Source organism: Gobio gobio (genome assembly GCF_949357685.1).
Source record: "Gobio gobio genome assembly, chromosome: 1".
In the NCBI taxonomy this organism is placed as follows: Eukaryota; Metazoa; Chordata; class Actinopteri; order Cypriniformes; family Gobionidae; genus Gobio; species Gobio gobio.
In genome coordinates this window covers 35234078-35262038 of record NC_137097.1, presented here as the reverse complement: position 1 = coordinate 35262038, position 27961 = coordinate 35234078, and the positions used below count along the sequence as shown (strand labels likewise).

At 39.4% G+C, this 27961-nt stretch overlaps 2 protein-coding genes across 2 annotated transcripts; one reads left to right on the top strand and one right to left on the bottom strand.

Moving 5' to 3' along the window:
• The first annotated feature begins 301 nt into the window (after nt 1-301).
• dxo (decapping exoribonuclease) lies at nt 302-14987 on the top strand. The gene is made up of 6 exons (XM_079833164.1): nt 302-1107; nt 7341-7567; nt 7647-7866; nt 10107-10242; nt 12073-12167; nt 13425-14987. The coding sequence occupies exons 1-6, from the start codon at nt 686-688 to the stop codon at nt 13543-13545; spliced, it is 1221 nt and encodes a 406-aa protein (XP_079689290.1). The 5' UTR covers nt 302-685; the 3' UTR covers nt 13546-14987.
• Nucleotides 14230-26751, bottom strand: slc25a17l (solute carrier family 25 member 17-like). Its single transcript, XM_079833301.1, has 9 exons — nt 26510-26751; nt 26351-26411; nt 25288-25354; nt 24512-24660; nt 21630-21746; nt 19882-20027; nt 19712-19807; nt 19216-19298; nt 14230-17833 (listed from the first exon to the last, which is right to left on the bottom strand). Exons 1-9 carry the CDS (start codon nt 26579-26581, stop codon nt 17686-17688), a joined length of 939 nt encoding a protein of 312 aa, XP_079689427.1. The 5' UTR covers nt 26582-26751; the 3' UTR covers nt 14230-17685.
• Nucleotides 26752-27961: the final 1210 nt, after the last annotated feature.

The following is a 27961-nucleotide window of genomic DNA, read 5'->3' as shown; positions in this document are numbered from 1 at the left end:
TTTTTTTTCAGAGCATCAACATTTGTATAGTCATTTAATTTTACTGCAAATGTTTAAAAATTGTCTTTGATCAATTTATTTCCATTGTCAGTAAAAACATAATCAGAGAAGAGAAGAAATGTTGGGAAGTTATTTGGGCATATTAACTAAAAAAAAAACCAAATGATGTGCACGGGTAAATAATTTATTGCAATAAGAATTGCCCATTCTGATTTCAAGGTGACTAATATGGGCACTTTTACTTGGGGACTTTTATTTTGAAGTGTGAATTTAGGGGGTTTTATTTTGAAAATGAATTTCCATAGCCGTTGTTTGTTTACACGCTTCATACGCTAACAGTATATGCTATCCGAGAGAGATATGTTTATTTAATCCTAAAGGTCCTCGTTCAGCCACTGGAGCGTCAAATACAACACTTTATAGCTGGGTGATTATTAATTTCCGGAGGAAGACATGTTAGCTAACGTCAATGAGAGTACGTTAATGCTGCCATCACATAACGTTAGCCTCGTCAGTTATGAACTCTGTATGGCTCTCAACACGAATATTGATAACAGTTATTAACAAATTAACTGAATTTAACTTCACTGTCTCTACTGTATTCATTCATAAGGTAAATAAGCATTTCTAATAATACTGAGATTAACAGGGGTTTAAACTCAGTATACACCAATAAAAGCACGCCATGGCTCAAAGCTACCGCGGAGGGCATCCGCATGACTCTGTTTATAAACGATCTAGGGACTCCAGCTGTGATTATAACAGCGATAAACGACACAGGACGTCCGATGAAGGCCAGCACAGACCCGCAGAGAGCCTGAGCACTCGCAGACAGATGTATGAGAGAAACTTCCCCCTGTACAAGCAGCCAGTGGAGGTGGGCTTCTTCTCGCTGGACTCTCACAGGAACTTCTTCAATGATCAAAGGAAGCTGCGATATTATGTTGAGCCCAGAAAAGGTCCAGATTTCAATTTAAGGGACGGATACACCAACCGCTTCGTAAAAAGAGACGATGGCGTGAAAGAGAAGCTTGATCACGTGCTGAAGTGGATTCTGGCCAACAGAGACAAGATCAAAACCAGAGACCAAACCTCATCCTCCAGCTGGTAAGATATTCTGCACTCTTTTACTTGTCTATGAGCTCCGAGGTAAGGCAGTCGATATGCTTTTGTTTTCTTTACAAATATCACGAATTATTAAAAGGTTAGTTCACTCAAAAATCCTGTCACCATTTACTCAACCTCATGTCGTTCCAAACCTGTAAAACTTTTGTTCACCTTCAAAACACAAATTAAGATATTTTTAATAAAATCAGAGATTTCTGTTCTCTCCATTGACAGTCTACGCAACTACCACTTTGATGCTTCAACAACTTCATAAAGAGATTGTAAAACTAAATCCATGAATTTTTCTGAAGAGACACAATCACTTTATATGATGAACAGATGGAATTTAGTCTTTTACAAAACAATTATTTATCAGCAAACACAAACAGAAGCTCAAATGTGCTGCGTAACACGAGAATCAACCTCATTGGTTCTCGCTGAAGCTCAAACGTGCTGAGTAACACGAGAATGAACCTCATTGGTTCTCGCTGAAGCTCAAACGTGCTGCGTAACACGAGAATGAACCTCATTGGTTCTCGCTGAAGCTCAAACGTGCTGCGTAACACGAGAATGAACCTCATTGGTTCTCGCTGAAGCTCAAACGTGCTGCGTAACACAAGAATGAACCTCATTGGTTCTCGCTGAAGCTCAAACGTGCTGCGTAACACGAGAATGAACCTCATTGGTTCTCGTTGAAGCTCAAACGTGCTGCGTAACACAAGAATGAACCTCATTGGTTCTCGCTGAAGCTCAAACGTGCTGAGTAACACGAGAATGAACCTCATTGGTTCCTGCTGAAGCTCAAACGAGCTGTGTAACACGAGAATGAACCTCATTGGTTCTCGCTGAAGCTCAAACGTGCTGCGTAACACGAGAATGAACCTCATTGGTTCTCGCTGAAGCTCAAACGTGCTGAGTAACACGAGATTGAACCTCATTGGATCTCGCTGAAGCTCAAACGTGCTGCGTAACATGAGAATGAACCTCATTGGTTCTCGCTGAAGCTCAAACGTGCTGCGTAACATGAGAATGAACCTCATTGGTTCCTGCTGAAGCTCAAACATGCTGCGTAACACAAGAATGAACCTCATTGGTTCTCGCTGAAGCTCAAACGTGCTGCGTAACATGAGAATGAACCTCATTGGTTCCTGCTGAAGCTCAAACATGCTGCGTAACACAAGAATGAACCTCATTGGTTCTCGCTGAAGCTCAAACGTGCTGCGTAACACTAGAATGAACCTCATTGGTTCTCGCTGAAGCTCAAACGTGCTGCGTAACACGAGAATGAACCTCATTGGTTCTCGCTGAAGCTCAAACGTGCTGCGTAACACGAGAATGAACCTCATTGGTTCTCACTGAAGATCAAACGTGCTGCGTAACATGAGAATGAACCTCATTGGTTCTCGCTGAAGCTCAAAAGTGCTGCGTAACACGAGAATGAACCTCATTGGTTCTCGCTGAAGCTCAAACTTGCTGCGTAACACAAGAATGAACCTCATTGGTTCTCGCTGAAGCTCAAACTTGCTGCGTAACACGAGAATGAACCTCATTGGTTCTCGCTGAAGATCAAACGTGCTGCGTAACATGAGAATGAACCTCATTGGTTCTCACTGAAGCTCAAAAGTGCTGCGTAACACTAGAATGAACCTCATTGGTTCTCGCTGAAGCTCAAACGTGCTGCGTAACACGAGAATGAACCTCATTGGTTCTCACTGAAGCTCAAAAGTGCTGCGTAACACTAGAATGAACCTCATTGGTTCTCGCTGAAGCTCAAACTTGCTGCGTAACACGAGAATGAACCTCATTGGTTCTCGCTGAAGATCAAACGTGCTGCGTAACATGAGAATGAACCTCATTGGTTCTCACTGAAGCTCAAAAGTGCTGCGTAACACTAGAATGAACCTCATTGGTTCTCGCTGAAGCTCAAACGTGCTGCGTAACACGAGAATGAACCTCATTGGTTCTCACTGAAGCTCAAAAGTGCTGCGTAACACTAGAATGAACCTCATTGGTTCTCGCTGAAGCTCAAACGTGCTGCGTAACACGAGAATGAACCTCATTGGTTCTTGCTGAAGCTCAAACGTGCTGCGTAACACGAGAATGAACCTCATTGGTTCTCGTTGAAGCTCAAACGTGCTGCGTAACACAAGAATGAACCTCATTGGTTCTCGCTGAAGCTCAAACGTGCTGAGTAACACGAGAATGAACCTCATTGGTTCCTGCTGAAGCTCAAACGAGCTGTGTAACACGAGAATGAACCTCATTGGTTCTCGCTGAAGCTCAAACGTGCTGCGTAACACGAGAATGAACCTCATTGGTTCTCGCTGAAGCTCAAACGTGCTGAGTAACACGAGATTGAACCTCATTGGATCTCGCTGAAGCTCAAACGTGCTGCGTAACATGAGAATGAACCTCATTGGTTCTCGCTGAAGCTCAAACGTGCTGCGTAACATGAGAATGAACCTCATTGGTTCCTGCTGAAGCTCAAACATGCTGCGTAACACAAGAATGAACCTCATTGGTTCTCGCTGAAGCTCAAACGTGCTGCGTAACATGAGAATGAACCTCATTGGTTCCTGCTGAAGCTCAAACATGCTGCGTAACACAAGAATGAACCTCATTGGTTCTCGCTGAAGCTCAAACGTGCTGCGTAACACTAGAATGAACCTCATTGGTTCTCGCTGAAGCTCAAACGTGCTGCGTAACACGAGAATGAACCTCATTGGTTCTCGCTGAAGCTCAAACGTGCTGCGTAACACGAGAATGAACCTCATTGGTTCTCACTGAAGATCAAACGTGCTGCGTAACATGAGAATGAACCTCATTGGTTCTCGCTGAAGCTCAAAAGTGCTGCGTAACACGAGAATGAACCTCATTGGTTCTCGCTGAAGCTCAAACTTGCTGCGTAACACAAGAATGAACCTCATTGGTTCTCGCTGAAGCTCAAACTTGCTGCGTAACACGAGAATGAACCTCATTGGTTCTCGCTGAAGATCAAACGTGCTGCGTAACATGAGAATGAACCTCATTGGTTCTCACTGAAGCTCAAAAGTGCTGCGTAACACTAGAATGAACCTCATTGGTTCTCGCTGAAGCTCAAACGTGCTGCGTAACACGAGAATGAACCTCATTGGTTCTCACTGAAGCTCAAAAGTGCTGCGTAACACTAGAATGAACCTCATTGGTTCTCGCTGAAGCTCAAACTTGCTGCGTAACACGAGAATGAACCTCATTGGTTCTCGCTGAAGATCAAACGTGCTGCGTAACATGAGAATGAACCTCATTGGTTCTCACTGAAGCTCAAAAGTGCTGCGTAACACTAGAATGAACCTCATTGGTTCTCGCTGAAGCTCAAACGTGCTGCGTAACACGAGAATGAACCTCATTGGTTCTCACTGAAGCTCAAAAGTGCTGCGTAACACTAGAATGAACCTCATTGGTTCTCGCTGAAGCTCAAACGTGCTGCGTAACACGAGAATGAACCTCATTGGTTCTCGCTGAAGCTCAAACTTGCTGCGTAACACGAGAATGAACCTCATTGGTTCTCGCTGAAGCTCAAAAGTGCTGCGTAACACGAGAATGAACCTCATTGGTTCTCGCTGAAGCTCAAACGTGCTGCGTAACACGAGAATGAACCTCATTGGTTCTCGCTGAAGCTCAAACTTGCTGCGTAACACGAGAATGAACCTCATTGGTTCTCGCACATCAAGCGAACGTGCTTGAGCTTCCGTTTACCACATCAGATGTGTGAGTTGATGAATGTTCATATGTGAATAAAAGCCTAAGTTAAATCTGTTCATCATATAAAGTGATCGAGTCTCTTCAGAAAATTTTGACTAAACAACTCAATTCATATGGACTAGTTTTATGATCTCTTTAAAGTTAAAGTGGTAGTTGCATAGACTATCAATGGAGGGACAGAAATCGCTCAGATTTCATCAAAAATATTTTCATTTGTGTTCTGAAGATGGACAAAAGTCTTAGGGGTGAGGGTGAGCCATTAATAACAGAATTGTCATTTTGGGTGAACTAACCCTTTTATTTATAAATGTCAATATGTTTTTGGGGGGAACCGCACCACATGGCATTTTACAACTTAAACTAACCATAGATATGTATACGTAGATTCCACATTCGACCTCTCCAGACACATCGGTGCGCCCTCCATTTTGGAACAGTCAGTGTGTCGTCGTCGCTCACAGTAAGAATCAATTATGCCTCAACATTGTGCAGCTTCTTGTTGTAAATCTGCAAAGAATTAAATTCCCGAAGACGTGATAACCTTTCACAGGTGAGAATGATTTTATATGTATTAACTCAATATTACAGGTTGTAACTTTTTAATGTTGTGTTGAGCTGACGCCTTAGTCTTGTGGTATTGTGTTAGTTTAGCAAAATCATCTGCTGAGGTCTATTGCAGAGATAGATATTCATATGCGTCTAACTACGGTTGCAGACGCACAGTCAACATGCTCTCGAGTGTTCCGATCTTTGACCGTTCCAAAATGGCAGGCGGCTTGCGTAAAGCGGCCCATAGAATCAGCCGCTAAGGAGGCATCTATGTGTATATATATATATATCTGAAACTAACACTAATCATTTTAATAACTTATTGACCTTGACTCATGAGGGTCTGCAATGGTCCTCTCTGTAGGCCAATTCACTCCGCACAGACAAACGGCAAAAAACACATTTGTTGGGTTTTGTCGGATCAATGTGTAACTAACTACCCCTGTCGGCATCTGTTGCCGTTGGAGTTTGTTTGACTGAACGTTCAATCATGGTTTGTCGGTGTCTGTTGGGACAGTGTGAACATGACAGCTATTTTTCATGAAATTCGAAATCCAATGTTTGTTGACATTTGTGTCACTGGACCACAAAACCAGTCATATGGGTCAATTTTTGGAAATTCTGATTTATACATCATAAATAAGCTTTCCATTGATGTGTGGTTTGTTAGGACAATATTTGGCCCGAGATACAACTATTTGAAAATCTGTAATCTGAGGGTGCAAAAAAATCTAAATCTTGAGAAAATCGCCGTTAAAGTTGTCCATGAAGTCCTTAGAATTGCATATTACTACTAATAATACATTTTTGATATATTTAGGGTAGGAAATTTACTAAATATATTCATGGAACATAATCTTTACTTAATATCTTTAGGATTTTTGGCCTTTATGATGTAATTTCCTGTTTTGTGTTTACTTTTTAATGTTTTTTGAATAAATTAATAGATCAAATATGAGCTTCACATCGTTGACCCTGATTGTGTGTTAGCAGGGTTATTATAGTTAACTAAAATAAAAATATATCTTGAAATATACGTTAAAGGGTTAGTTCACCCAAAAATGAAAATTCTGTCATCAATTACTTACCCTCATGTGGTTCGACACCCGTCAGACCTCCGTTCATCTTCGGAACAGAAATGAAGATATTTTAGTTGAAATCTGATGGCTCTGAAAGGCCTCCATTGGCTCAATGGCACGGTTCACTCTCAAGACCCTTAAAAGGTACTAAAGACGTCGTTACAAAGTCCATCTCACTACAGTGGTTCTACAATAACTTTATGAATCGGCGACAATAGTTTTTGTGCGCAAAAAAACCCTAAATAACGACTTGCATAGTGATGACGATTTCAAAACACGGCCTCATGAAGCTTCGAAGCGTTATGAATCAGTGAGCCGAATGATGATTCGGATCGCGTGTCAAACCGCCAAACTGCTGAAATTTGGCGATTCAAACCGCTGAATCGACTCACTGATTCATTACACTTCGAAGCTTCATGATGCCTTGTTTTGAAATCGTCATCACTATATAAGTCGATATTTAGGGTTTTTTTGCGCACGAAAACTATTGTCGCCGATTCATAAAGTTATTTTAGAACCACTGTAGTGAGATGGACTTTGTAACGACGTCTTTAGTACCTTTTAAGGGTCTTGAGAGTGAACCGTGCCATTGAGCCAATGGAGGCCTTTCAGAGTCATCAGATTTCAACTAAAATATCTTCGCTTCTGTTCCGAAGAAGATCCGAACGGAGGTCTGACGGGTGTCGAACGACATGAGGGTAAGTAATTAATGACAGAATTTTCATTTTTGGGTGAACTAACCCTTTAATATGAATGAAAACAAGAAATATTTGTAAAAAATAGTATCGCAATGATACTAAACCAGTGTTAGTTCACTGTTGTAGGTTAGTCTTGTTCCTGTCGTTAAGTTGAGTGTGTTTGCAGTGCTCTAGGTGTGGACTTTGTGACATGGAGAGGACACCTTACCAAAGTGCTGACCACCCCGTATGAGGGTCAGGAGGGATGGATGCTGGCCGCCTCCAAGTTCAGAGGCACCATCTACATCAGTGAGGTGGAAACCGAGGCGGCCAGAGTGAATCGAGTGACCCGGTCAGAGCGGCAGGAGGAGATGATGTACTGGGGCTACAAGTTTGAGCAGTACACCTGTGCAGGTTTGGGACCGTCGAGTATTGTCAGACTGCTGATAGTGAAGGATCTCGCCGCTGATCGTCCTCTGTGCTGTCTTTTAAGATGATGTGGATGGGACTCCAGACCCGGGGGGCGTCGTGAACACCAATGAGGCATTCTGTACAGTGGTTCAGACCCGTCTGGCTGACCATAAGCTGCTCTTCTCTGGGGAGGTGGACTGCCGCGTCAAAGACACCGATGCTCCTCCGGCTCCGGGGTGTTATGTGGAGCTCAAGACCTCCGCAGAGATCTGCACCCCGAAACAGCAAAGTAACTTTCACAGGTGGGACTTTTCAGACCTGTAGATCATTTGCTTTGTTCCGGAACAGGGATTAAAATAGTTACAATGTTGCAATTTCTTCTTGATTCAGTTTAACAAGGCAACATTTCTGAATGGGCAGATAAATTAGTTAAAGGGTTAGTTCACCCAAAAATTTAAATTCTGTCATTTAATTACTCGCCCTCATATTGTTCCAAACCCGCAAGACTTTCGTTCTGAACACAAATGAAGACCTTTTAAAGGATTAGTTCACTTCAAAAGGAACATTTCCGGATTTTCTCACCCCCATCTCATAGTCTTTCTGCCTTCAGTCAAATTTGAAGGTGAAAAAATAAATAAATAACGTTTTTTGAGGAAAACATTCCAGGATTTTTCTCCACATAATGGACTTCAATGGCAACCAACGGTTGAAGGTCCAAATTAATAGTACAGTTTAGTACAATAAACAATAACAGTTGGAAGGGCTTCAGAGGGCTCTGCAGTCTGCACGATTCCAGCTGAGGAACATGGTCTTATCTAGCACCCCCCCCCCCCCCCCCCCCCCCCAAAAAAAAGTGTATATACACTTTTTAACCTCAAATGCTCAACTTCGGTGTTGTTCTCTAGTGATGCGCGGGTCGTCTCATAACCCGCGGGCCCCGGGGCGGGTTGGGGCGGGTCATTAAAAACAAAATAAAAAAAATCTATGTATGTTGCCTGCAATTCCCTATAGCCTATATAAAATATTTGGGAGTATCTATTTTCATATTTTATTAGGTTTTTTTGATAAGGTTACAATATGAAAGCCGTAGCAACGTAACTTGCATGATGTCCCCAAGCCTTTGGCATCACGCGGCACGTCATGACAGCTGCGCGCCGAGCAGCTCCCACCACCGGCAGCCACGACAACAAAAACGGAGAGATAAAAGTGAAGATGGAAGACGAGGTGCTGGAGTCTAGCCGAAATAGATTAAACCCTGGTACAGTGGACGCCATTCTTTTTTTGCACAGCGAATGTAAACACGCTATGAACATTTCTGTGTGCTAAATAAAACAAAAGTTTAGTGGTTATGTAGCGTAGGCTATAAACTGCCTATACAAATCTGAAATAAAAAATGGTTAAGCCTTCAAGATCCAAACGCTACTTTGGTGAAAATTAAAGGTTGAAAATCTTTATCATTATCTTGTTATTAATATGACCTGATTTATGATTAATGGTCGCGGATGCGGGGCGGGGCGGGTTTTAAAATTGATACACTGGTGCGGTGCGGGCTGGGGCGGGCCAAATAATTTCATAAAAGCAGGACCCGCGGGTTGGAAAAAAAGCCGACCCGCGCATCACTATTGTTCTCCTTTACGACGTATGACGCCATCACATTCAAAAGGTCATGTCCGTGACGTAGGTGGAAGTACCGACCTAGTGCCGAAAAACTCCATCTTATGTTCTCCTCCAACTTAAAAATTGTCCGACATTGTTGTTTTACCTTTATTTTTGTAAAGGGCGTTTGATTTGCATGTTCGTTTTAACACTGGGTCGGTACTTCCACGTACGTCACGGACGTGACCTTTGCGACGTGATTACGTCATGAAGAAGCACAACACCGAAGTCGTGCGTTTGTGGTTAAAAAGTATGTACATTTTACAAAATGACAGATGGTTAGGCTAGATAAGACCCCATTCCTCGTCTGGGATCGGGCAGAGCCTCTGAAGCCCTTCCTTAGAAACTGCATTGATTTGGACCTTCAACCGTTGGTTGCCATTGAAGTCCATTATGTGGAGAAAAATCCTGGAATGTTTTCCTCAAACTTAATTTCTTTTCGACTGAAGAAAGAAAGACATCAACATATTGGATGAGATGGGGCGAGAATAAAATCTGAGAGATTTCTGTCCCTGCATTGACAGCCAATCAGAATTTACCATGATCATTTAAAGCAGCAGATGACAAACTGCAGTGCTCACTTAAAATTAAACCCGACATTCTCGTCTGCTGGTGTGGATGATAAATAATATAGTTATCTTCTTGGTGTGAACGGGGCTTAACAGTAGGTGGCACTAAAAAAAACAGGCACGGTGAAGGACATTAAAGGTATAGTTTGCAGAAAATGTAATTCAAACACAAATTTCTTCACATTTCAAAAATATGAACACTGTTCTTTGCTGTGGTCAAATGCCACTTTAGTGTTTTTTTTCAAGGGTTGGCTAAATTTAGGGGACATTAATGAAAAGTTGGAGTGAAAGCAACAGTATGTATTTTCTTCTCCTAGGTACAAGCTGCTGAAATGGTGGGCGCAGTCGTTTCTTCCTGGAGTGCCACAGATAGTCGCTGGGTTTCGAGACCATGATGGGATAGTGGCGTCTGTTGAGACCTTCCAAACCTCGAAAATATCACAAATGATCAAGGTTTGCTTTAAATAACCACGTATTAAATGCTTCAGTCCCGCTTGGTTTAGTCTGAAATTAGATAATTAAATTACTACTACGTTAATAACCTTCTGAAGGACGGCAATGTGAAGCCACAAAAATGGAAAATTAGGAGTTGACAATTTATAGTGACACGCAGTGGTTTTCAAACCTGTCCTGGAGGACCCCCAACCCTCCACATTTTGGCCCTGTCCCAAATGGCACGCTAAACCCTCACGGTCTTTCTCTGAGTTCGCACTTTCACAACGTAAAGCCGCTTTGACTGCCGGGAAGAAGTCCGCTGCGTAGCTTGCACCAGTGAGGGCTCGGCAGAAGTGCGCCCGCGAGCACCCTTCTGTGACCTAAAATGACAAATGGGACACCCTTAACGGACACACGCACGCAGCGGCCATTGTAAGTCCACAAGAGCGAAAGTGCACATGAAGTGTGCCATTTGGGACAGGGCCTTTGTGTGTCTCCTTTATTTGACACACCCACTTCAGGGGCGCTTCTCAATACCAAGTACGCTAAGTCCGGTAATTCTGCAAATGGTACAGCAGTGTACAGCAGCATCACTCAGCTCGCTCTGGCTTCTCCGGGTATATCTATGTATATTTTAGGCAACAATAAAACAAAATATATTATAAAACACCACTCTGCCTCTTTTCGTTTTCATTAAAAAAAAAACGTACACATATTAATAGCCACGCAAATGTGGTTCAGGCAACGCATACATTGATTATCTCCACTGCATGTATATAACAAGACGAAATATAAAACACAACCCTGTCTCTTTTTGTTAAATGTTAGTTTTAATGACCAATAACAGCCATTATAAAAGTATAAGCAAACAATTCAGTCGAATGTACTAAGTCAGCGCTCTATTAGGCTAGAAAAATAATATAAATATATAAAGCCTAAATATATAAAGTTATGAAACTTCACTTTGCCCTCAACCAAAACGATTGGCCAAGAAACAAATGATAGATTCATGAGACCAAAGATCGGCCGTTAGATCTACACAAGACGAATTATATCTTATGTTTAACCACTACGGAGACATCAGCCAGCGGCAAACGTAGGACTAGCCGAGGAAAGACAGCCCTCTGCGGGGTACATGAGAGCTGAGCGCCGGTGATCACCTGGATCTCAACTCCAAAAACGCTAGATCCAATTTTCAAATAGGCGCTCTTTTTATCAATAAACCACAGATTTGAGCTTTAAAAAACTACATTCTCGCCTGAAAAACTCCTTTCAGGTGTTATTTTGTGATAAAATTATTTTTTCTCCGCTATTTACGCTTGCTGGTTAGTGCGAGATGCATTCTGGGATACCTTGTACCACAAGTCACCTCTCGATGCATCCTCGATAAAAGGGGCAGGTCAAGGACACATCTGGGTATTTGAACTCTACTTGGCTAGATGTGAACTTTGAATTGGAACAGTACTTGGGCAGCGACTGATGACGTTTCACAAGAACACAAGTACAGACAAGATCGCATAGTCTCTACTAATGAGCTGATGAGTTCAATCAGGTGTGTTAGAGGAGGGAGACTTACAAAATGTGCAGTGCTGGGACAGGTTTGAAAAACCCTGACATAGAGTACCAATAGGAGTGCAGAGACAAGGATCACATGATCACAGGAAAACTACACTCACGATTGAGCAGAGTTAACTAAACTAATGGCTCTAATTCACAATACCGTTCAAAAGTTTGGGGGAACCCTTTTTATGTCATGTTAAATGGAACTGAAATATATCATTACAGAAATTACGGGATGTCATTGCCGAACAATAAAGTGAGATGTTTTGATTTCTCTTTATTTTGTAGAACGAGCACAACTGTTGGAAGCCAACAGTCTGTATGAATTTCTGCAACGATTTCTTGTCCTACATCAAATCAGTGGTCAAAGAGGACGACCCAAGGTATTCCTGAAAATTAAGCCCCATCCTACAGTTTTTTGTCCATATTGAAAATGGTTTCACTTAGAAATACACTATATTGCCAAAAGTTTTGGGACGCCTGCCTTTACATGCACTTGAACTTTAATGACATCCCATTCTTAATCCATATGGTTTAATATGCAGTTGGCCCACCCTTTGCAGCTATAACAGCTTCAACTCTTCTGGGAAGGCTTTCCACAAGGTTTAGGAGTGTGTTTATGGGGATTTTTGACCATTCTTCTAGAAGCGCATTTGTGAGGCCAGACACTGATGTTGGACAAGAAGGCCTGGCTCTCAGTCTCCACTCTAATTCATCCCAAAGGTGTTCTATTGGCTTGAGCTCAGGACTCTATGCAGGCCAGTCAAGTTCCTCCACACCAAACTCGCTCATCCATGTCTTTATGCACTAGTGCGCAGTCATGTTGGAACAGGAAGGACCCATCCCCAAACTGTTCCCACAAAGTTGGGTGCATGAAATTGTCCAAAATGTCTTGGTATGCTGAAGCATTAAGAGTTCCTTTTACTGGAACTAAGGGGCCAAGCCTTACCCCTGAAAAACAACCCCCACACCATAATCCCCCCTCCACCAAACTTTACACTTGGCACAATGCAGTCAGGAAAGTACCGTTCTCCTGGCAACCGCCAAACCCAGACTCGTCCATCAGATTGCCAGACAGAAGCATGATTGGTCACTCCAGAGAACACGTCTCCACTGCTCTAGAGTAAAGTGGCTGCATGCTTTACACCACAGCATCAGACGCTTTGCATTGCACTTGGTGATGTAAGGCTTGGATGAGCTGCTCGGCCATGGAAACCCATTCCATGAAGCTCTCTATGCACTGTTCATGAGGTAATCTGAAGGCCACATGAAGTTTGGAGGTCTGTAGTTATTGACTCTGCAGAAAATTGGCGACTTCTGCTCACTGTACAGCTCGGCATGCGCTGACCCTGCTGTGATTTTTACATGGCCTATCACTTCGTGGCAGAGTTGCTGTTGTTCCCAATTGCATCCAATTTGTTATAATACCACTAACAGTTGACCATGGAATATTTAGTAGTGAGGACATTTCACAAATGGACTTATTGCACAGGTGGCAACCTATCACGGTACCACGCTTGAATTCACTGAGCTCCTGAGAGCGACCCATTCTTTCACAAATGTTTGTAGAAGCGTCTGCATGCAATACTTTTGGCAATATAGTGTATGTCAGATAACTGACCTAATGTGATGTTTTTCAGACTGGTGTACCTGTTCGAATGGAATCCACACAGAGATGTGACCTACACCATCCACAGAGACTCAGAGTTTACATTCTTACCAGAGTGGTATGTGAAGGACATCTCACCACTGACATACTGAGCTTACGCCGTATGCAGTACATCAGTCAGGACCTAAGGGGATCTGTCATTTTTATCAATCATAATCACTTGTAACTATACTTTATCGGTGCTGTGCACACCTTGGTATTGCTTGTGTTTTCTGGATCTAGTTTGGGACCTTTGAAAGGTCTGTTTTAACAAACATTGACTTGACGTCCATGCACACTGTTCATTTTTTTATATTGGGATGTTATTTTTGCCTTTGTTGTTGTGATGACTTCAAAATGTCTTTTTTTATCGTTTTAACAGTTCTATAAAATGGCACTGTGGGCCTCATTCAGGAAACACAATCACAAAGAATCTGTACATTTCTTGTAAAATGGTTCTTATGTAAATTCATTCAATTTTATGTGACTTTTAAGAATGATTTTTCAAACGATGAATGTGAACCTATGACTCTAGAAATGTCCAACTTCATGAATTATTTTGCACATGACAAGCAGAAGAAACATTAAATATCATGGCTACAAATTAAGAATTCCTTCCAAAGACATCATTTGTGACTATTGTTTATTAATTCATTCCCTCATTTTAGTTCAATTGTGGCCACGGTATACTAACAAATAAGTGATGGGGACAAATTCTTAATTTGTGGACATGGGGGTCTCCGTAAATTCATGTTAAGATTTATATTATCTTAGAGAAATCATTACTGACAAGTCTTCATCCAAAGCTTTTATTAACATTCTAGTCTGCAATTCATTTAAACATGCTAAAAAGTACAGTTAAATAACCGGTTATACAAATGAAAGTACAAAATATGTGCTATACATTTTAAAATAAAGAAACTTAAGTACAAAGTCTTAGTTGCAAGTTCATTATGTAAACTCTTTTAGTTTTCAATATCATATCGTATATGTTCCACAAGACAAACCACTTTCATTGACACACAGCAGGTAAGACTTCTGTAAACGGGACAGTTTTCTCTCAACGATGCATAATTAAGGCAAGTATGGTGTGAATAAATTCACCTTGACCTCAAGCTCAGGTTTAAGCTGAGCTGTGTATTTTTAAATGCCTTTCATGAATGCTACATTGTGACTCACTCATCAAGACGTGTTTTATTACTGGATGAATCTGCGTTTTAAAAAAAATCTTGAATTAATGATTCAATGACTCACTCGCAAAGACTTCATTTGTTTGATGAATCAGTATTTTGAATGAATGATTCAATGACTCACTCATCAAGACTTCACTTGTTTCATGACTGGTTGAATTGCATTTTGAGCAAATCTCTTGAATAATTCAATGACAAACACATTTTTTAAGTCACTTATCACCACCTATTGGTGTAACAATGTCATTGATAAAATCTTTGTTTGAAGCATCAAGTTACTTTCAAAAGCAGATTTACTCTATTTTGGTCTCTACTGTTGACATTAGTGTTTATATATATATATTAAAATTATACACTTGTATCCCAGTGCTTCTTTGATCATTTGAATTATTGCAACACAGAAATAATGATTCTGTGTGGTTGAAAAGACCGTTTGTGAAGCGGCACTAACACAAAGTGAATGTTCGCTGTGATCATATTTGTCAAAGGTTTAATAGACAAGAGCCGAATCATTTTCATTTAGGAATAAGATTGCAATGTTTTAACGATTAAGAGTTCTTAAATATAACTGGACACACTCAAAATTCAATAAGGATCTTTTTGTTCTTGAATTAAAACGGTCAACTAAAGCCATGAAATCAGCTAACCCAATCACAAAAGAAAAAACGTCCTTCAGATTAGCTATTCTGTTTTTTCTCCAGGACCCAGATTTGACATTGGACATCAAGTGGTGCCAAAATGGCACATTGTACAAAAGTAAATGAAAACAGGCTTTGAGAATATTTCAGAATCAGTAACACTGATTTGGCGGATCAGAGAGGACACTTAAAAGCTCTGATCAGCTCCAGATTTTATCCTTCCATATCTTTGATGTTAAAACAAATTTGATTTCAAAGACCACTGCCTGGTTTGTGACATAGCAGCACATTATTTATAAGGCTCTACTGCATCTATGAAAGCACAATACTGTTTGTGCCAAATGTATTATTAATTGATCTCTATTCACATGGCAGATGTCTAGAATTCAAACTTTCACTCACTCTCCAGTTACCCACTGAAAACCAAGGACCAGATTTACTAAACAGAGCAAATTGCCGTGAGAGCGCAGTTCCATAAAAGCGCAGATGGGAGTGGACAGTTCTGCACATGATTCTGCGTGACAGTTTTGGGCGGTAAATAATGCCGGAAACCTTAGTAAATCACCTTGTGTGATTCAATTAAATACTCTCCTCCCATAAATTTTGCATCTTAAAGAGAAACTCCAACAAATGCATATGCAATAAGGTCAGACGCAAAAATAACTCTCTCCACTCCTTTTCAGGGCTAATTCTTTTCACTGTGCATCTTTAGTAAATCCTGAGTCGTTTTTTTAACGGCAAAAGAGGGCTTGCACTGACGTTGCAGTTAGTAAATCTGGCCCCAAATGTCCACAGTTAGAAAAATTTCACTCAAAAAATTATAACATAGAAGATATTCTGAAGAATGTTCACGCTGCTCTTTATATACTAAAAATACACCCTAAAAGTCACATTCGAGGTCTCCTGAGTTCATAAAACACTTTTGTGTGTGGAACAGACCAAAATGATGACGTCTGGCATAGCTCTCAAATTTCATTCACGCCTACATATTTAAACCGGCCTGAAGTCAATCCATATTTGAGAACTACAGCGGAGGGGAAGAATTTTGATGTACATTTCAGACTCTTCCATACACTTGCGACATTTACTTTCTTTACGGACCTCATCAGGTTAATGTCGGCTGTTTCTATCAAAGCTTGGACATTCTGAGAAACATCTTTCATGCCACAAAAAAGAGAAAAATCATACGGGTTTGGAACAACGTTACTTAAGTATTATATTAGTTTTAGTAATTTTGTTGTGTGCGTTTGTCTTTTAAAAAAAATTCTTTTTAGCTTTATTTCTACATTTTAGTAATTTAAGCATTTAGCAGTATATTTCCATTAGCTGCCTTTTTAAGTTTAAGTTTTTCATCTGATTTTTATTTTTTATTTCCATTAACAAAAAACAACTTAATAGACCCTTTTCACAGACTGAGATGATTATCAACATTGAATCAACATCTAGTAAAGTTATTCCTTCTTTTGGAGAGTCATAATAGGTAAATGTGAATAAAAATGTATATTTGCTGTCGTCTCCAATGCAGCGCTTATAGACGTTTACCCAACTATGACAACTTCTGCTTCTGAGAGCCCGAAAATGTGACATCTATGGAATCTTGTTTCCGTTTATATCTCACAATTCTGACTTTAATTCTGACTTCAACTTTATAACTCACAATTGCGACTATCATGTAATAATTGTGAGATAAAAAGTCGCAAATTACCTTTTAAAGGGGCTATATGCGTTTTTCTGAAATTTAAACTCGCGACTGACACCGGTGGCCAAAAAACAGAACTGCTCTTATTTTCTGCTCGCTCTCGCAGCGATGGTGACGTCATATCCCCAGACAGCGCGGGAAAAATCCGACCCGACAGAAAATAGGATACAGGCTTCTGGTGCACCCACTGTGAGCGGACAAGGTGTCAGTATGCTCATCAGGAGATGTTTGAGTCATAAATGGTAAAATAAAAAGGCTAATGTTACGTTTATTTTGGGGAAAAAGTTGCATATAGCCCCTTTAAAATGTTTTACTTTGTGGCAAAATCAAGCTTCCATAGACATCAGAGTGACAGGATTTTAATTTTGGTCTGAACCATCACCTTTCAATTCACAAACCACTCAGAAACCAAATGTCAGGATTTGCTTTGGGTTAAGATGTTATAAAAGACTTTCTGTGGCACAAGATGTAAACCATTTTCTCTAAGATTCTGATAAAAAAAAACTTGATCGTGTAAACTTAAAAAAAAAAAAAAAACCAGTATGTTAAAAACTAAAGGTGCATAGATGAATTTTTTCTTTAACCTGACCTGTGTTAAGGTAGGACTGAACCTTACCCAGATGAGCCCATGTTAGTGGAGCAGTGACTGATTGGATATGTGGAGCTCCTCCTAAGGGTGTGTGTGTGTGAGTTAGAGAGGTAGTCGTGAATGAAGGCTACAGTATCTCAGTGCTTGAGTTTCTTCTGGAGTCCCATGAGTTTGAAGGTGGCAGCAGTGATCTTCTCATACACCACAAACATGAGGGCCGCCGTCAGCACCGTCTGCAGCAGCTTCGCCTCCAGACCTTTATACAAACCCAGCAGCCCGTGTCTCCTGTCACACAGAGGGCACAGATCAGAATCTAGCATGGCTGAATTGTTTAGATAAACTTGAAACTAGAACACTGTAGACATAAAAAAAATAAAAAATTAGGGGTGGACAGATATAAAAATTCTGGCTACTAAACCAGTAATTATGTTGATGTTATGGCTGGTAGCCAATAAATTGAAGGTGTTAGAATTCTATACTGTTTTGTGGGATTTTTTTTAATGCTAAGAATTATACATCATTATATCAAAATCAGTGCTGTCACAAATATGCGCTAACGCAAGTGAGTAATTTCAGTTTAGCGCGCTTAAAGGGTTAGTTCACCCAAAAATGAAAATTCTGTCATTAATTACTTACCCTCATGTCGTTCGACACCCGTCAGACCTCCGTTCATCTTCGGAACAGAAATGAAGATATTTTAGTTGAAATCTGATGGCTCTGAAAGGCCTCCATTGGCTCAATGGCACGGTTCACTCTCAAGACCTTTAAAAGGTACTAAAGACGTCGTTACAAAGTCCATCTCACTACAGTGGTTCTAAAATAACTTTATGAATCGGCGAGAATAGTTTTTGTGCGCAAAAAAACCCTAAATAACGACTTACATAGTGATGACGATTTCAAAACACGGCCTCATGAAGCTTCGAAGCGTTATGAATCAATGAGCCGAATCATGATTCGGATCACGTGTCAAACCGCCAAACTGCTGAAATTTGGCGATTCAAACTGCTGAATCGACTCGCTGATTCATAACGCTTCGAAGCTTCATGAGGCCGTGTTTTGAAATCGTCATCACTATGTAAGTCGTTATTTAGCGTTTTTTTGCGCACAAAAACTATTCTCGTCACTCCATAAAGTTATTGTAGAACCACTGTAGTGAGATGGACTTTGTAACGACGTCTTTAGTACCTTTTAAGGGTCTTGAGAGTGAACCGTGCCATTGTGCCAATGGAGGCCTTTCAGAGCCATCAGATTTCAACTAAAATATCTTCATTTGTGTTCCGAAGATGAACGGAGGTCTTACGGGTGTCGAACGACATGAGAGTAAGTAATGAATGACAGAATTTTCATTTTTGGGTGAACTAACCCTTTAAGACGCTGCAGAGACATTAAATGTCACATCCTGATGTCACGTGTCTTTACGGGATGCGTGTGAACGATTGTGAAAATCACTGTCAGTGTAAATGAACCAAAATCTATTGATACCGGGACACATTATCAGGGTATTTTCTGGAATCTCAGTGTGAAAGGGCTATCGAGACAGTGGTATCAGTGATACTGGCCTTCATTCATAAAAAGATGACATATAACAAATAAGAAATGCTTTAGTTTTAGCAAACTATAATAATCCTGGTTGATAAACAGTATTACTGAAACTGCAGTTGACTTACTTGATCCGGTCCATTAGCAAAGAAACCACATTCCTCAAGCTGCCCACTAGACCCCCTTTACCATCGGATTTATACTGGCCAAACTGCAGAGGAAGCAACGGAGAAGATTTCACACAATGACTGCTTTAAAATGAGTAATACTGTGTCTACCAGCACCTGTCAAGTGTATTATACAATGTAATGGTTTAAAGTGCCCCTATAATGCCATTTCAAAAGTTCCTAATGTTGTTTTGGAGGTCTCCTACAACAGGTTTGCATGCATTCAAGGTCAAAATCCATTGGCAGACATTATGCAAATCGATTACAAACCTACATAGGATCAGCAGTTTCGGACAGTTCAGAATCGCTTCTTTCTTTTGGGAGACAATAACTCCATTTCACTGCACTTTGAAACTTTGCAGACCTTCACATAACAGCTATATTACACACTGCATGAAAGGTAATATCCGAAGAGCATAATAGGAGCACTTTAATGCAATCATACTGATGATATTACCCTCAGAATGGCCTGAACCGTTTGCAGAGGATACGTTGCCGATGTTGCAATAGCTTTAGCGATGGCACCGATGAGAAAGATCTCAAGTGATGATATCTGCCCACAAACATGAAACATTTGAGTTATTTCACAAATTGATAAATGAATGATGGCAATCTGTTGTCCCCCACCTTCCTGCCTCCACGTCCTGCTTTTCGTTTCATAGCCTCGTAGAACATGAACTGCACTGCGGGGTTGAACACCAGCACTAGAGACGGCAGTGTCCCGTTCCACAGCGTTCCCACTCCCTCGCTGGCTATTATCTGGGAGAAGGCGTCTGTGAGAGGAGAACAACTATATGATTTGATTTATTGGTGACAAATGCAGACCTATTTTTCTTATTACCAATATTATTGCTTTATACAACTGCATTTTTGAATTCTTGACTCTAATTGGTTAACACAAATCTCAAAATTGACAATTAATAGTTTTTTGTAATTATTTTGTTCACCTCATGGTTGCAGACACTTTCAAACTTCTTGTACTCCTTACTTTCTTCCTTAAATACTTTATAAAATTAAGTTTGATTTTTTCCCAAATTGTAATGTTTCTGGATTCCGTTTCAATGGTTAAATTAAATGTTAGTAATCAAAAACCATGTGTAATTAATTGAAATCATGAAGCTTGTACAATTTAACAACAATTGACTAAAAGGTTAGCAAAAATTACATTTTAGGCCATTATGAAATCTGCTATATTTTTTTCGAATTCGATTTTTTTCCCCTCAACAATAAGTCCATTTGAAGTATATGTATTAGTCTTTTAAATTGTAATAAAATGTAAATGTAAATATTGTTTGACAAAAAGTGCTGCACAACAGAGGTTTAGTTTTTAAATTAAACCATGGAAGAAAAATCACGTGCTATACAATATATAAATAAATTGTAATAATATTATTATTAGTTTGAGAAGTGCATTCTACTGTACATTACTAATTGTAATCGGTTACGGTTACATAACTACACCGGTTGTGCACTCATTACGGTGCATTGTGGGATTGAATGAGTGCACTCAGTAACGTCCACTATGATTTTGGACACCACTACAAATGGCTGTCCCCTCAAATAATGCCCTATTTAAGGGTATAGGGGGAGATTTCAGACACAGCCCATGTATTCACATAGTGTAGGGCCCTATGAAATCCGTTTTATTTTTCCCAAATTCTGTCCGTTTTAATTTTAAATTAAGTTTTAGTAATCAAAAAGCATGTCTAATTGATTGAAATCATGAAACCTTTTAACAGCAATCTATTAAGGGCCCTTTTTTCTTAAAATTCTATTTTATTTTTCCCAACTGTGTGATTTCTGCTTTAAGTTGGATTCCATTTTAATGGTTTAATTAAATTTTAATAAATCAAAAAGCATGTTTTTTTTTTTTTCAGAAATTCTGTATTGTGTATTTTCGTTTTTCTGGCAATCAAATGAAGGCATAAATAAATTTAATGTATCTTTTAATCATATTAAATGTACCTTTTTGTCAAGCAAAGTGCTGCACAACAGCAGAGCATCACATGTTTTGATTTATTGCACAGCCCTTCCTTTGATTTATTCATCTAAAATTGCCATATTCAGTAACAATCCGTGTTATACTGTAAATTCCATTTTTATGACTGGATTCCACAGTTTCGTTGAGCTTTCCACTCTGCAGAAATCATAGAGCCCTTACATACAACAGTAATCTAAAATAAAGTGCAGCAAGAATATCACAAAAGATGATCAGATCAAGCTCTATATTTAGGAGGAAATGCAGTAAACAGCCATCTTTCTGCCGTACAGCACTTTGGCTGAATTTAAATGTGCTTTACTAACAAATACCTGGACTGAACATTGGTTAGGAGTTTATACCTCATCAGATAAATGAGTGTGTGAGCGGTTCTCACCAAATATGCCCTTATAGTGGGTCTGATGGAGCTCTTCGTTCCTGAACTTTGCCCCCTGAAGCTTCAGTCGTGTGTTCACCACCCACATGGGAGTCGTCAGGAGCACATTGACAGTGCCTAAATGAGATTAAACAACAGGAAATGAAAAAGAGTGGACATTATCGTCTCAATGACTGATTAGGTGTGAATTGAAGTAATATTTTCAATGTCAAAATAACACTGAAAAGTAATGATAAAGTAACAACCTGCACAATTTAGAAGGGAAAAAAACGAATTGCGATATATCTGACAAAAAATACAAACGTGACTTAAAGCAGCACTAGGTAGTTTTTGCTCTCGGGCTCCCCCTACAGTTGGGAAACAGTATTGTCCTCTACTACTGTCGTAAACGGTCACTCTACATCAGTGGATGCATCGCATGTGCATTTGTTGACATGACAACTATGATAGCCCTGACACTGCAGGAGTTCACATGCAGGTGTTCTGCTTGCGTCGCGTGTGAAATGTCTTCATCCCAGGTACAGTAGCATATGTTTCAGCATGTCATATGAATATCATTTCATGGGTTTTATTTTTTTCAAACACCAAATGATCGCGATGCTCACGTTTAAAAGCCAGCGTCATTATAGTAGCCTAGTCTATCGGTTCCCGTTTTACAGAATCTATATGATACTTCAATTCAATGTTTGAGTGGTAATAACCATATATCGTCAATATTATAATATCAAGCTACCATAGATGAATCTGCAAATTTGAAACAACGGTTTGCATTATAGCTTGAGGCAAGACAAATAAACAAATATCACAGACATGTTAGGTATCCTAAAATATGATTTTGTACGTCTTATGTATTTACTTGCAAGAATGTAGCCCCTCCTCCTTCAGCTCACGCCAGCGAGCAAACGCTGGCCCAATGTTGATCCTCGTCCTGCCTTTAATCCGATCACTTTCTCGTTTCCTCTTTTTGCTTTCCTCCGACAAAACCTTTGCGTTCTTATTTTTCTGTGCTGCTTCGGCCATGACTATAACATTCGGCAAACAAATGATAGTTTTTCTCGCACGTCCGAATTTAAGGAAGTGGGGGTGGTGGTGGAAGTGACGTATATGACGTAAAGCAGTCGAATTTTGTAGTCGAATTCTTTTTTTTCTCGGGTTACTACCCGAAACCCAAAGTTTAAAAGTACGATTAAAAACGATACAGACCCCATCAGGCTATGGCAGACGTGTCATTCAACCTATTGTAAGTCGATGTATCATCACAAGAGGTTTGAAAATATATTATAAAGGTTGAAAAGTTACCTAGTGCTGCTTTAAAATGTGATTTAAAAATAAAGATTTTTAATCATTATTATTATATAGCCAAGTTATTCAGACGCCTTCAACATTTTCTCACATTATCACAGTTTATTCGCTATAGTTTAGAAAAGGGTAATAAAATACGACAAGAACTGAGAATTAAACTGTCAGAACAAATTCATCTTGATAATGTCAGATAACTTTGATAGAATGTAATGATTACAATAAACTAATCAGCTGTTAAATTTAAGCACACAATTAGATAATACCAATTTAGGTCAACCAATGACCAAGCAATGCTTCATTTTGTTCAGTCTGTGGTGTAAAAGGTTGCATGAGCAATTGAAGAAAAAAAAAACACACCTAAAAAACACTAGTAAAAAATTATATCTGGCGTCTGAATAATTTTTGGTTTGACTGTATATCAATATGGATATATATATAATAATTACTATGTAAAAATGACCCAAAAAAAATCTAAATAAATATTACTATTGTGTTTTTCACTGTAAAATAAAAGTATTTAAGAAAAATAATGGAATCATTTTATTTTACATTACAACCAGTGTTATTTTAGTTTTATTAAAATGTATATTTTTCTTTCAAACTATTTGGTTTTCATGTTAATTTTAATCATGTTTAATTTATTATGATTTAAGTTTTAGTTATTTTTTCCAGTTTATAAATTTAGTGCTTCAGCTTAAACTTATTTCAGTTTTATTGCCAAGGCAACATTTCTAATTTTCATTTAGTTTATTTTTTTCCAACTAATATTTATATATTGTATTTCAGCTTTATTTCATTGAACGGAAATGTTTTAATAGTTCTGGTTAACAATAACAACACGGATTACAACTGGAAAATTATAATACTAATATTTATGTCATTATTCATTATCCAACATTAAACCATCACACTTTTATTTTGACAGATAACAACTGGGAGCCTTTTACTCTGAAATATGCAGCTCATTTATTTATTTAATTAAATCTCAGCCTTTGCTATCTGATAATCGCACTAAGCCATATTGCGATTCCGATTTTATTGCGATTAATCATGCAGCTCCACCAAAGTCTCTTTCAGGGAAAGTCTGTTTACTCTGCGGCCATATTTCCAACGCCTCCGGGCAGCTATTTCAGGCATACAAGACCAAGTCCTATTTATTTGAATGGGTAAATCCTGGAATCTCAAAAACTGCTTGCCGAACTCACAATTAAAAAACATATTTCAAATCAGCAACAAAATCTAACATGTCCCATAAATGTTGTCTCTTTTGCTCAAATAGCACTATTTTTCAGGCAGTCCTAAGCGTGTGTATCAGGTTTCTATGGGAACCGGAGCATCTAACAGCAGCTGCAGTGACGCAATGATTTTATCAATCAGCGATTGGCTCTTTTACTTTAGAAGGCGGGACGTATTCCGCCATATTGCGCGTTGCAGTTTCGCCCATTCATAAGCAATAGGAGTAAACCACCTTTCTATATCTATAGACTTTGACCCCAGTAAAAGCAAAGGAAAGAGTGAATCACTGTGAAACTGAGATGAGAGGTCAACTGTGGAGAGGGTTCAGCACAGCATTTCAGTACCTGATATGAAGCCCATGAGCAAATCTTTGGCAGGCTTGGACCGGTCCGAGACCATCACTCTCTTCAGTGTGTTGAACGTGTAGAAGTAGACAAAGTTAGAGCAGCACAGGCTAGAAATGACCGGAAACCAACCTCGATACAGAGACAAACTGCAACACAATGAAATGACATCTTGAAATAAGCAGCCTGGCATATCCAACTCAAAGTCTGACCACATGAAATTGTTTTGTTTTTTACAAACCCAATTCCAAGCACATTGGGGGCAGAGCAATGAAGAGAGGGGTGTGTTTGTTTGGGTTGATTTCAAATAATTAACAGCATTTCTCAAAACCGCAACTTTAAAAATGATGTATGTTTAAAATAAATTGTGCAGAAGTGTCTACAGATGTTCATGAGTTCACTCATTCGCACTCTTTTTAACAATATACAGTAGGTTTTATTAAGGTAAATTTAAAGTTATTAAAGAATCTACCAATTTAACAGCAGGAATGACAGCTACATTCGTATAGTGTTTGCGTGTGTCTCAACAATTACAAATCAAGCCACAATAAGCTCATGAAGCAAAACTGTCAATCATCTTGATGGATGATGCAGAAGAAACTCTGACCAATAAGAGGACAGTTGTATTCGCATGTGACTTCATAAACACATTTTCTTCACAAAACAAACAACCTACAGGTTTGAAAACACCCCTAGATATCCCTCATGTTCTCTCTCAGCACAGTGTCAAGAGGTCATAATCTGTCACGAACATGGATGAACACACAGTAACTCACATGCCTTCCTCCTTCGCAATCTCCGCCAGAATGATGGGGGTGGACTGGGACTTCCGGTTCTCATCCACTGAAACCAGCGACAAATGTGAGATATTTAATAATTGAATATGCTTATTATCATTATTGAGAGAATTAGACACAAGCAACTTTTATACTTAAACCTGTAAAGCTTGACATATGAAATAGTCAGAAAAAAGTATTTATTTAAGGAACGGTTTATTGAATTGTGTATTTGTTATTAATCATATTTGACACACCAGGCTTTATGGCTGATATAATGAGAATATGGAGAAAAAAAAGAAGACATTTTATTATTTTGGCTTATATGGCCAAAAAGTAGGATGAAATTCTGATAGCTTGTAATGTAAATCAATGAGATCTTTATAACAGTATAACAGGATACTTACATAAAATGCATATGGATATCAGCGGTTACTCTAATATCTCTCAATCATAGTAAGATGATATTTAAATTCTTAGTTTTAGCTCTGTAGTTTTAAAACATATGATGAAATGCAATACAATGATGATTGAGAGATGAACAGATAAACGCTCATCAAAAGCCTGAAGGATCATATTTGATACTCACAACTGAATGTTTCTTTTCTACAAAATGTTATATGGATAAAGCTAAGTTGTTTCAGTCCAGTTAGTGTTCATCTTGAAATATTATAAGGTGGACATTTTTACGATTACACTACAAGGTTTTTTTACTTGCTAAAAATCTATAAACTATCAATTAGACTACCATGTGGAGGTAGATTGTGTACAAAAGGGTTTTTTTCAGCTAAATTTGGATCATGATGATCATTTAAAGGCCTTAGAAACTCTCATAACAAATATGAGAGGATTTCTATTCATGAAGATTAATTTATAGAGACTGCACACACATTTCTAGCACAGCATAACTAGAAAGTGTTTATTCACTACAACAGTGCCCATGACATTATTATTTAATTACATTTTCTGTTTTGAGTTCCATAATATCCATGACTACTTTTACTGCAGTTAAATATAAAACAATGACACAAAGCAAATGATGCATGGAGAAGAATGAACTGACCCTGAAGTCTGATCCTGGCTGTGTCCAGAGGGAAAAACACTGTCATTGCTGTCACACTGCCCTTCAAGGCAATAAAACACAGTTTAACACACATCCCACAATCAAAATATTATTACATCAATGGGAAAGACATTGGTGAAATATAAGCAGTTTGCTCACCATTGCACCTGCCACCGCATGCACAAGTGTCTCATATGACAGCAGGCCACCTGATCTACTGCTGTCTGACATCTCGCTTTTAGTCCAATAACCAGATTGATGTGTCTTGGCTTTATGTAAATTTACTGACAGTCATAACTAATAACTCCCGGCTTAATTCGTATTCATTGCAGGGTGCAGACAACAGAATCACTTTCAACTTCCGTATTTAAAACAGTCGCTTCTGTGGCGGATTCTGAGCTGATCCATCTCGATCCCGCTGCTCTTCACCGCCCCGAGCGGCGGGATGATGCACTGCAGTCAGGCGACTGAAGACTGGCGGCTCTTCTTCCTGCAGAGGGAGCTTGTAGCTCAGAAATCACAATCCTCCTTTGAGCCACGGTCTGGGCAATAATCACACCTTAATATTATTATTAGTCCTATAATTATTTTAGAAATTATTGGAGGCACAGTTGATGTTTTTGGTCTCTTATTATGCTCACTAAGAACTATATGGAAATCATGATACACTACCATTAAAAAGCTACAACCCTTACAAAAAAGAAGTTTATTCAAGTGTGCTATTAGTATACTTCATTTAAACTAAAAAAATAAGAAAGTAGCTATACTTCCAGTCTACTTTGTGTGCATACTTCTCAGAAGTACACTTAAAGGTGCAGTGTGTAACAAATGAGGATCTATTGACAAAATGCAATATCATACATAACTCAACATACACAATGAACCGTTATGTTTTTATTACATTAGAATGAGGTATTTCTATCTTCATACACCGCGGGTCCCCTTACAGTGAAGTCGCCATTTTGCGCCGCCATGTTTCTACAGTAGCCCTAAACGGACAAACTGCTCTACAGAGCGCTAGCTACTCTCTGCTCTCTCAGACAATGACATCTTTGTCCTGTGTCGGCCACCATAGCTTCTCGTTGTGCTTCGAAAGGGAGGGGTGAGCGCTGGACGGTTGCAATTCGCAACATCACCGCTAGATGCCGCTAAAATTTACAAAGTGCACCTTTAAGAATACTTGACTTATACTGACAAAAAAGCCTACTTGTACTCAATCTTTTTATTAGAATAATTAGTATTCAAAGTATATTGGCTTGTAGCTGTGTGTACTCTTTTGCTTGAGTTGCCTAATATTTTTTTTATTTTTACATATAGTTTTACATACCTATGAAGAACCTAAAGCGACAATACAAGCAGGCAGGGGAGGAGGAGCGCACTGGCCTGGCACAGCTGATGTGCATCCTACGAAAAAAGATCAGGATCCTCCGCCGGGCAGAGTGGCACCGGAGGCGCCGCCGTGAAAGAGCCCGAAAGCGAGCTGCATTCATTGCCAACCCCTTTAAGTTCACTAAGGAGCTGCTAGGACAGAGGCATAGCGGCCAGCTGGTTTGCTCTAAGGAGGAGATTGATCACCACCTGAAGGAAACATACAGTGACCCAGCGAGAGAA